This window comes from Zonotrichia albicollis, chromosome 8 (assembly GCF_047830755.1).
Source record: "Zonotrichia albicollis isolate bZonAlb1 chromosome 8, bZonAlb1.hap1, whole genome shotgun sequence".
Classification (NCBI taxonomy): domain Eukaryota; kingdom Metazoa; phylum Chordata; class Aves; order Passeriformes; family Passerellidae; genus Zonotrichia; species Zonotrichia albicollis.
Window position 1 is genome coordinate 37,000,926 of NC_133826.1, and position 11,971 is coordinate 37,012,896.

The 11,971-nt window shown below is 43.4% G+C and overlaps 1 protein-coding gene across 3 annotated transcripts in view; it reads right to left on the reverse strand.

Annotated features, from left to right (window-relative positions):
• Nucleotides 1-10,822, reverse strand: part of LOC141729895 (structural maintenance of chromosomes flexible hinge domain-containing protein 1-like) — a 38,543-nt gene extending 27,721 nt beyond the window's left edge. The window contains exon 1 of one of the 3 annotated variants that reach the window (XM_074546547.1): nucleotides 10,468-10,819. In XM_074546547.1, coding sequence (XP_074402648.1) covers nucleotides 10,468-10,647 — 180 coding nt within the window. In that variant the 5' untranslated portion in view covers nucleotides 10,648-10,819. Of the gene's footprint in view, nucleotides 1-10,467 lie in introns of all 3 variants that reach the window. The other 2 variants (XM_074546546.1, XM_074546545.1) reach the window with 2 other exon arrangements.
• Nucleotides 10,823-11,971: the final 1,149 nt, after the last annotated feature.

An 11,971-nucleotide genomic window follows, 5' to 3' on the forward strand; every position in this document is an offset into this window, starting at 1 on the left:
GCTTTTACTTTCATTTTTGCACCCTGATGTCCAACACTAATCTCTTTCCCAAAATAATAAAATAAATATCTGTACCTTCTCCTGCCTTTCCAGTCTTTGAAACTCAAGTAAAATCAACCCTGGTCTCATCAAACTCCATCAACCCAGTCAGTCTTGCAGTGACAATTCAGACAGGTACTTGATGCACTTCCAGCCAGATTCTGCCCAGAAGGAAGCTCCAGCATTCTCTGCAGCAGCTTGCCCTCATCATTTCCCACATCTCTCTTTCAATCCCTATTACTCAGACTCATGAAAATACTTTTAAACCCTACTTATGGTTTCATTAAGAGCCTACTTTCCATATTTCAGTTACTTTCTCCCTGTGACCACATTAAAGTTAGTTATTATCCATCAGCAAAATAAGAAAAAAATGTTGAACTTCTCACAGTGCTTGGCACAAGTGAAACTAATGCAGATGACAGAGACTGATATTCAGACTTAAGAACCTGGAGTAATACTTTTTAACTCTTCCGAATTCCGATCACTTCAATTTTACCTCTCACATTACACAAACTTCCACACAGCAAATCTGTAGAGGAAAAACTATAAAACTGCTCAGAGCAAGAAAACTAAGCATTAAAATATATGGATTTTAGAAAGCTAACATTCTACAGTGCCATTTGAGGTCAGTGGTTAATACAGAGTAACTGCTGAGTTTTACATTTGAAAGCACAGGCAAGCATCTTTCCCTCCAGCTATAACTACAGCTTCCTTGTTTTCTCACTCTCCCAAAGGCTCTTCTGCTCTCACACCCTTATGAAGAGTGCAGTATTTACTTTAAGGCAGCAAGAAGTTAGGATCAGCTAGTGCAGGTACAAGGCAGCAGCCTGCTGTGGAAGCAGGGGCAGCGTCACCCTTCTGGTCCTCCCCCCCATTCCACAGGAGAGCCTCAGTCAAACCAACCCAAACAGCCTGGCAGGCTATGCTTTAATTTCCTGGGTGAACCCAGCATTTCAGTGTCCACTGGCAGCAGGTCCTTTCCACTTCACAAACTACTAGGTAGGTACACACACCAAGTTTGGCAATCTGGACTGCAGATTACTGTTCTTCTTGTCCATGCCACAGTTTGACAGGCCATATGCTTTGTAAACTTTGGGGATTACTCAGTTTGAATGCTTCACTTCTATATCAGACTTACTTGTTTTACTTCCTCCCTCCCCCTCTCCTACATTCTTGGTTATCCTAGTCCCTGTCTCTTCCCACTACGCCAGGTAGCAGTGAAGCAGCTGCACAGCTGTGCCAGTATGTGGATCTGATTTCCAGAACGAGAAGCTGCTGGTGATTCCTGAATTAAAGTGAACCTACTGGGCAATTTACTAGTACAGTTGGCAATTTTCATTCAGTTCTAACAGACAGTGTTTGGTCAAATGTTTAATTTCTCAGTAAGATTTGTCCATGTAAGAGATAACATGGTATCTTCTGTTGGTAAGAAGTTCAGGTTTCACTGCTATGTCTTTTTCAGCCCAGCATGGTGCCCTTTTCCAAGTAAGTACTGAAGATGTACACAACTCAATTTGATAAGATTTATGAGACAACCCAGAAACACATTCATGCGATAAATCTGAGTTATTCTATGATAATCCAGACACACAACCATGATGAAGCTTTCGCTGTCACCAAAATCTTCAAGAGTACAATCACTATGCTCAGAAATGCCTCTGCACATTCACAGTGAAAGAATGTTTGGAAGTCAATGTGTTCAAACAACTAAGTGAAAGCTTTTATCTTTTTGTATACAAAAGAAGAGACGTTGGGGAAAAAACAGATACGAACTTCAAATAAATCCACAAGCTAGAAAAGGCAGACGTGAAAAGGCAAGGAACTCTAAACTGTTGGTTACATATTATCACTACATGCAAATGCAAGAGTTAAAATAGTACAAAGATGAACTGTTACATACATAGAGAAGAGAAAAATTACAGCAAAACCCTAAAAAGTATAAATTATGTCAACAATCCAAAATTTTAATATTCTGGGAAAACAACCATAGCTGTTGACTGAAAACCAAATGAGTTGCTAAACCACACTTGGAAGCGTGCTGAGCGTACGCTGCCGGGCTTTGATGTCAGAGAGCTGTAGGGGTGACCAGTGTGAGAAGAGACAATCAATTGCCCTGTGACAGCCATAGCCAGTTGCAGATAGCTCTCAAATCCATGCAAATAACCCACTCCTCCCCCAAATTTCCACCAGAAGGGCGCATGGTGCTTCTGCTCCAACTTGTGAGGGAAGACATAGAAGAGACAAAAGAGAAGCAACAGAGGAGATGCATCAGGAGACATTGCCCAGGACAGACCCGCTGAAAGGATGTTCTCCATACCAGAGCAAGGAGGGTCCCAAAGGTGCTGAGGCCCATGGAGGACCCACATCAGGGCACAGAATCTCCTCTCTCTGTCCTCCTACTCCCATGGAACTGAGACCTATGGCAATTCATCATAGCAGGAAAACCAACAGCACGAGCAGCAGAATAAAGTCCTGCACATGCCCTGATGTCTCACACCACCTGTTGCCTAAAGGAATTGGGATTGACCATGAGATGTGCATTGGGAAAACAAGGATAAATTAAACTACGAATGGGAAAAGAATGGTGTATGACAGAAGATGAGTTTGGAAAACGGGAAGGAAATGCATCACTTCTCTAAGTGATTAATTTCCCCCACAATCAATCATCAGAAGTTTGTATTAACAGGCAATAAGTTAAATTAAGAAAAACAAAACCCCCTGAGTTTAGCCTGTTTTGCACACAGCAGGATATCAATCCTTAAACCCATGGAATGATACAGATGCAAAAAAAGCTGCCTGTACAAACAAGAAAAATGCCCTCCTTGTAACTGGAGGATCAGTCTGGAGCATCACCTATGTTTAATGATAAATAAAGTTAATAGTTCTCAATCTGCTGGTAGATGTTTATGACATGAGATTTATATAATGCTAAAGGAGTTTGAGACAATGTCACATGCCCAAGAAGCTTTCAGCAGAGCACTTTACAGGTATGACACATGAAAGCATGAACGAACTGTGGTATCTTTAACCTTTAAGTCTGAATCAAGAAGCACGGTTCAGTTTGTGTACCAGCTTCAGTCACAGGTTTTCTTCCTAAATCAAAAAACCCCCAACAAACCTCAAAACAAACCTCAAACCATAGATAACTCCTCAGCAGCTTACACTTCTGTTTCTTTTCTCTTTCACATATGAGCACAAAAGCTCAAAAGTTTTACTGCTACTTGATCTACACACACAGCAAGTCTTACCTGCCTACTGAGCCAATTAAAACACTCAACATGAAGTCAACATAGATTTTGCCTCTGGATTTGCTAACTGCCTTGGAAAAGGTGTTCAAAGAGTAAATATTTAACTTAGTGTGTGCACCACCGCAGCTAGCAGTCACATGAAGAGGCCTGAGGCAGTAGGTGAAGGAGAAATAACCTGCTGTAAGGACAGAGTCATTGCCCTGCTTCCTCCGGTCCTCCTGGTGGTGACTTTTAAAACTGAAGGAACAGAACACTCTCCAACATGACAAAGGTAGAACAGTGAAGCCAAGACTACAGTATCTTCAGAAAAGATGTTTAACCTCTTGGAATCCAAACCTTTCCAACACAAACAGTTGTTCCCTACAATATGCAACTTCTGTACCCTTAAAATTCTGCATCCTCTGACCATAACCAATCCAAGCAGACAGCACATGAGAATAATGAGAATAAATGGCTGCAGGCCTTAGTGATGCAGCCAAAGGATAACAGAGACATAACATCCATGGAGTCACCTTCCACATCCAAGAAGTATTTTTTCTGACTATTAGAACTGTACTGCCAATGCAAACCTCTAAAGTGGAACCTGAACTGTATTAGTTAAACATAAAGAAATTTGATAACGTCATTTTCAATGCTCTCCTTCATAGTTATACACTTAGCTACCCAACATGGCAAAAGGCAATATAGCTTTTAAAGTATTTCAAATTGATCCAGCAGCTGCTTTACAAAAACTCGTCCAGGAATCTGAAAAAATGAAGCTAAGAGCCACACCCAAACACTGAGAAGGCTGTAGCCTTCTCTAATTTTGCACTGATTACCTGAATATCCCATGCTATTTACCAAATTATCATCTGAAAGACATGCATTTATCAGTTAATTAGCCCACTTAATGAACATTTATCAGTCCAAATGGAGAGAAATCTCTTACATCAACAAATCGATGAAATGACAGTACTCATTTACGGGAAACTTTTTCATTCTCAAATCCCGGATTTTCAAGCCAAGAACTGTCTTTTGTATCATCTCTCTCAACTATTCATACAACTATGTAATATTAAGGCAATTAATAGAAGTAGCAGATATGAAAACTAAAATATAAAAAGATTAAGTGGAGACCTTGTCAGAAGTAAAAGAGAACTGTACATGCCTCATAAAAATGCTAATCAAATAAACTTTTCCAATCCACTGTCAGGACAGTTCTCAACACAATGACAACTTGCTGAGGATGTCTTAGTGAGGACCTGGGACTAAGCACTCATGGTAGCAGGGCAGGATGATAACAGTCATCTCTAATCATAATCTCAATAAGCTTCCCTAATGGCACAACACAAACTTTTATATAATATATTTGGACACTAACTAAGAGGAATCCAAAAGTCTCTAGAAAAGCAGCTAAAATTAAAAATAAAGGTAGAAATTATTTCTAAACATTTCTTAGAGCTAAAATCAAAAAATTATATATTACAGAAATACACAGGAGCCTGTGTATTCTGGTCAAATGGTTTTTAGAGACTATCTGCAGACAAAAACCTGCAATGAACACTAACGCTCTAAAAATATTTTCCAACCATCCTTTATTGACAGCACCATCTCCATCTAAAGAACAAATTACAGAGGATAACATTTGCAGAACTTCAAGGTCCTTGTCCTCTGTCATACTTAAAAGCTTCACTACTTTCAGAAGTTCAGTTGATACACCTCTAAATATTTACGAAAAGTAATCAATAGAAGATGTTAAGAAGTTAAGAACTAAGAGTTTAACAGAAACACCTAGAACATTGCTATGTATCACAAGATCCAGTAATAGAATAGGTTTTTGAGATGCCTTAAAGTTTTATCACAATTTTGATGGAAAAAGAGAAAAAAAGAAAAGAGGCAAATGGTATGACACAACATCTCTACAGAAGTCACAAGTGTATTTGTCCAGAATAATGCATTAACTCAGACATCTTTTCAAGATTTGCAACTTTTAGCAAGCAGAAAGAAGCTTGGGACCCCAGAATTTCTACAAAGAGCATGTTACTAGACTTAGTCTGAGTCTAGACAGTAACTTCCACAAGATCTTCACAAACTACCACATCTAAAATCACAATCACAAATACTCAGTGCAGCTATCAGCCAAAACTTGAACATTAACTTCATGCCAGCTTCTCCTACCAAAATAGTTTGTATGGCACCACTTGTTAAAGGAACAAGAATTCACAAACCACTCTTCAAAACCAAAAAATATTTCGTCACATCTAACAACTGCACCTGGATAACTAATCCTAAAGACTGCAGGTACTCTTCATCTGACTGTGTTGCCAACACTTGAATTTGACCAGGAACCTACAAGCCACTCAGCTTTCCAAATCAACTGATGCACATAAGGCTGTACCCAAATGCACAAAGGTAGGCAAACTGCATCCTTCTTCCCATCAAAACATCAATAACAATTTCAGTGATGCCTGAAATACAGTGTGACAGTGTTGGAAAAAAATTACAGCATTGCTGCATCTTACAGTATTTCTAGCAGTGTCTTTAAAAATCAAAGAGAAACTTGCTTTGTGTATGCCTAGCATGTTTAAAATACATATATTCTTAGTTTCTGGTTACACAGAATTGCTAAAATTGCTAAACAAACATAGGGCTTAAAATACAAAAATACAATTATTGCAAGATGGACTGATTTTATCATTAATGGACATATCTCTATTAAACATTTATCAGAATGATGCTTTGGTGATACAAACTTGCAGAAGTTCCTAATATTTATTCTTTGATTGCAAATAATTTGATTATACTTTATTTATTGCGCATTGTAAGCAAATATTCACCAAAATTTTCACTTATTTCTTGTCTTGATTTGATATTACACTTATGCTTATTTTCCATGCACCATCTTAATAAATATCCTTTTCTGCTTCTTGGCTCACTGAGACATTGGAATTTATTTGGGTGGATTGGCAAAATCTATTTAAATATCTATTTAAATAGTAAGCAGGTTAGGATACAATGGGAATCTCGACAAAAGACTAAAAGCAAAAAACATTGGTTTATTGTGATATTTGTTGAGTATTTAATTACAGATATTTACTTTTTACATAGATTACAGATCTATGCTTTCTTTCTTTTACACAAGGAGATCACAACAATGAAGAGAAGCTTCAGAAGAACTAAGGAAGCATTCACCAATGACTTTGGATCCTATACAAATAGTTACCCTAATCTTAGTACCATTAACTGTCTTCAGACTGGTAGTTCACCTCAAATCCTCTTAAAAATCCCTCCATACGTAGCTAAACGTCTGTGCAGTTTTCAGCACAGACACCTTTCTGCTATCAAAGGAGCATGGCCTCTCTAAGTGACTGAAGGATTTCTGCCATCTCAGCAACAAACTGAAGTGTTCCAGTTCCACTGTGCACCTGGATAAGGTGAGCAAGGAATCTCAGATTAGCTGCCAACGGTTTAGCTACATTTTGCTTACTGCTACTAAGTATTTTTGAATTATACTCTAAAGATCAGGACAAGCAGTAGGGTACAGACCTAACAGAAGACAACAATAAGGAGCACAAGAAACTGTACTGCCAAGAAGAAGCAACACACAGCACTGAACCCCCTTATTCACCTTAAAGACTCCTATACATTCAGATCTACCCAGAAGAATCCTCTTGTGCCACAGGAAGATGTTCACAACATACACAGTTCCAAGACCTTAATATTTCTGGCATCCTTGTCATCCATGACCACATGGGAGTGCCTTTGCTGCTGCACTCACATCATTCAGCTGCATGACAAATTGCCAAAGTCCATTGAAAGCTGAGCCTGTACTGAGGCTGAGCCACCAGACAGGAGACCTGTGGAAACAACATTGCTGCATACTTGGTATCTGCCCAATCAAGCAGTCTGACAGTGCCTAACAGCTTGAATTGTCTAAAAGTGACTACAACATTCCACTTCAACTTAGTATGAACTAACTCAAAATCCGCTTAACAAAAGAATCATTCTTCCTGAGCTTTCATTACTTCCCTGCTCTTTTCAGCACCACGAACCTAGGAAAGTCTGTCCCAAGCCAGTGAACCCATTCATCACTTTCTCCTAAAAGTAATTAGTTGCAACTTTCAAGATGCCAGAAATGGAGAACTTTGGAGTGCAACACTCAGAGAAACACAATTTACAAAGCTCTTGGAGAACTGAGAAGCTAAAATGTTCTTCCAGAAGTCCTAGAACTTGTATATTGTTGGTGTGGGAGACATGAGGTAGCAAACATCCCAACCCTCTGCCTGCCCAGTTTTCACTGTACCAACATTTAGAGGTCATGCCAATCCACCTGTCTCAGCCCTTTTTTAGAGTCAGATGCCCCACATATCAGATGATGACGGTTGCAAAGTGCAAAGAGTCATTACACTGAAAGTAGCAGTGACAGAGGCATCTCTGACCACACTCACCGATGGCAAATGTTATAGGTAAAAGTTAAGTTACGTTAAATTAGGGTATAGTTCAATTATATTGTATTAATTATGTTATATTAATTGTATTATGTTAAGGGGAGGGCTGATTAGAATGTTCTAGGACAAGGCTCCAGGGTTTGGTGGAAGGGCGGTCTGGCGGGGTAAGGCGAGGTTGAAGACGGATTGGATGGAAGATCTGACCAATCATTTGAAGCCCTGCAGAAACGATTGGTCCAGAATGAACGGCGTTAAAGACCAATGAGAAGCCTGGAAATGGACCAATCACCATGCGGATCCAAAACGGACCAATCCTGGACTCAAAGGGGGCTATAAATGGGGGGTGTTCGGTTGGGTCGGGGTTCTTTTTTTGGAGACTTGTTTTGTGGGGAGAACCCAGTGCACTTGGGGTTAGCGCACTGTTCTGGTTTTGGCTCGCTGTGTGGGTGCCTGGGCTTATCCTGGGTACTCTGTTCCTTGCAGCTGTTTTAATAAACGAGAACCTCTTTCTCCAGAGAAAGTTTGGCCTCGTTCCTATTCATAACAGTAAACACATTATTGGAGAAGGTCTTTCTCTAAGAGAATAATCAGCTGAGGTTCTTGCTGCATAAGTTTGTAAGAGCACAGACTGTTACCCTTAATACGCAAAACAGCCACCAGGACTGGTGACAAGGCTTGTAATATTAAACATAGTAAAAAAACTATACTTGAAAATTGTACTTTCACAGGCAGCACATTCAAACTCAGCAAGGTCTGCTTTGCAGCATCAGGCTTCTCACACGCTTGGCTGCCCATGCAAGAAGTCTGCCTAACAGCATTAAGGTACCAACTTCAAAACATCAAAACATTTCTCTGGTAAAAAAATCCCCAAAGCTGTTTGTACCCAAGATGTGTCACAGCTGGTGATGATGGCTTAGTTCTTAATAAAACTGCGAATATGCCAAAAGCTCTGTGAACTGAACACCATGTGGACGTATGGAAACATTAAGTCACTGGAGTGTGCAGTATATGTAAAAAAGCCCAGAAAAGACAGACTCTGTTCTATAACAAATTGTAAATTAGTGGTAAACTCAGCTCGTCGATAAAATACAAAATTAAAAGAGGGGTGGGTTCATCAGGTACATATTCGCCTCAACTACTGAAAATACTTAGTATTCTTGAGCCCATCTGCTAGGCGTAGTTGTATCTATTAAGACAATTCTAGAAGAAAATTATGTAACACTCATGAATTACTCACAGGAGATACAAACCCTTGGAAGGTCATGAACCCACCCCACAGTCTAGCTTTCCAGAATGTTACACTGTAGTGCATTCATGTCTTTATCGGGCACGGATCAGACAAAGCAAAACACTCCACAGCCCCTTTATTTATGAGTACAGAATCAAAAAGGCTGGAAAAGACTTCCCAGTCTTCCAAGACTTCATACTCTCTAAACCATATCATATCACAAAGTGCCACCTCCACTCCTTTTGTGGACACTTCTAGGGAAGATGCCTCTGCCATGGCGATGCCATTTTGGACACAGAACTCTGCAATCACAAATGACAGCTGTCTCTGCTGACACTGGAAACTCAAAGCTTCCATCACAGTAGGAAGCCATTACAAGAAACACTGTCTAGACATAGAACAATTTATACACTACTTATTTAGTTATTTTTTCCTCAATAAATATTTTGCCTGTATCTTCTATATAATTATCATCACATATAATTATATTAATTATATATTTAATCATGATATAGTTATATTACATAGAAAAGTGATACTTGGTAGTATTTATACTGTTCATAAATAATCGATACATTTTTATAAAATTTAGAAATAATTATATTTATTAAAATGTAAACCGGATATTTATTCTAATCCAATCTATATGTAAAAAATAGAATTTACATGCTAGAAAACGAAGTGCAAATTATACTGGATAAAGAAACTAAAATTAAATTTTTTATCAGACTAAATTAGTACAGAAATTCAGAGCTGATTTTCCTGCGCATTTCACATGGTGAAACATGCAGGCAGCTAAGAGGTTTATGGCATTCACCACTCGCTCAGAAAACGAAACCATGACAGAAACGGGCGATGCCTACTGGCAGCGCCAGCAAACTACTGGGAACAGCCCGTACGCGGAAAACAATCTCCACCTTCCCGAGCTGTGAAGACGGAGTAAGTTTCGTTTCGCGTTACGACAGAGAAAAAGAACCGAAAGGACACGCGACAGAGCAAAGGCGCCGCCAGACACGGTATTTAAATGGCAGCCACGGCTGCAGACGGGAAACGGCGCTCATCGCCGATACTTTGGACAACAGAAACAGAGCCACAGAACCATCTCGGTTGGAAGCGACCTGCGAGACCCCCGAGCCGGCGCTGTGACCGGGCACCAAGCACCGCGTCAGCTACAAACGCCCTCCGGAGCGCGGCACCGCGCCCGCCGCCGCCGCTCCCCGCGCGGGGGCGCTGGGGGGCCGCCCGCTGCCTTCCCGCCCGCCGCCAGGGGCTGCTCCCGCCGCCGCCCCGCACCGGCCTCTCGGGCTGCGGGAGAAAGGCGACGGCGACGGGGCGGCCGCGGGCTCTCCGCCATGGCCGCCCACCTATCCCGGCAACAAAGCTGGCGGGCAGGCGGCGGGCGCGGCGGCCCCCGAGTAGGCTGTGACACCCCCGCCCCGCCCCAGCCGCCCCCCAGCCCCAGCGCCTCAGGGACGGACGCTCACTCGTGAAACAACGCCACCGACGCGCCCGCCCTGCCGCGTACCTGGCAGACGGCGCTGCGGAAAGCGCGGTAGTTGTCCTTGCCGTAGCTGAGCACTTTCTCGTCCGGGTCCGCCTGCTCCCGGCGCCGGTCGAAGAGGAACACGGTGCGGTCCCCGTTGCCGCGAGGGGTCAGCAGCGCCGGCCTGCGAGATGCGCGGCTGCCTCCCGCCGCTGCTGCCATGCTGGGGAGCTGAGAAGACTGAAACCGTCCTGCAACGATGGCGGCAGCGACGGCTACTACTGCCGGGCCCGCCAGCGCCCCCGCTCGGCAAAATATGTCCCGGCAGGGGAAGGAGGAGGCGGAGCCGGCCCGGAAGCCGGGGAAGGAGGCGCCGTGGAGGCCCGGAAGGAGAGGGTGGGAGTTAGGGAAGGAGAGGGATGGTGGTGGCTGCGCTGCCGGCCGTGCGGAGTGGTGCGAGGGGGCGCGGGGCAGGCGGGTGGGAAAAGCCTGGCGACAAAAGCGCCACTTCGGCGGTGTGATATCGGTATGAGTTAGCGCCCTCCGCGTCGTTCCACTTCCGCCGCCGGGTGGAGCAGCAGCGGGATCGGGATCGTCATCGTCATCGGGATCTTCATCTTCGCCGTAGAAAGCGCAGGCGGGGAGGGCCATGGTAGCGCGTACTGCGCCCGCGTTCGCCGCCCGGCGGCCGTTGCGCGCGTCGCGAGCGGGACCGGCGGGCGCGCTCCCGTCACCGGGCAGCGGCCAGGGAGGGACCAGAGGTGTGAAGTCCCGCTTCGTCTGCCGTAAAATGAAGCGGCCAGTCTGGATCCCAACGGTGTTGTTTTACATAATCACAGAATCTCAGAACGGTCAAGTTGGAAGGGACCAGAGTGGGTCACCTGGTCAAATCTGTGCTTAAAGAGAGTCATCCCAGAGCAAAGAATTGTGCCCAGATGGTTCTTGAGTGTCTCCAGTGGGGGAGACTCCACAACCTCTCTGGACAATCTGTTCCAGTGTGCAGTCACCTGCACAGTAAAGCTCTTCCTCTTGTTCCGGTGGAGCTTCCTGTGCATCAGTTTCTGCCAGTTGCCTTATGTGCTACTGCTTAGAACGACGGACGAGAGCCTGGCTCCATCCTCTTGGCACCACTCTTTAGATATGTGCACATATTGGTGGGGTTGTTTCTTACTTGTCTCTTCCTGAGGCTAAACAGGCCCAAATCTGTCCTTGTAAGAGAAGTGCTCCAGTCCCTCAATTGTCTTTGTTACCTTCCACTATATTCACTGCAGGAGATCCATGTATTCTACTGAGGAGCCCAGAACTGGACATGGAACACCAATTGTGGCCCCATTGGGGTTGAATAGAGGAGTAGGATCACCTTCCTTGACCTGTTAGTGATGCTATCTTCCTAGTGTATCCCAGGATCCCTTTCTTGGCCACAAGGGGACTGCTGGCTCATGGACAGCTTGTTGTCCACCAGGATCACCAGGTCCTTCTTTGCAGAGCTGCTTTGCAGCAGGTCGACCCCCAGTTTGTGCTGGTACAGGGTGTTATCCTTCCCATG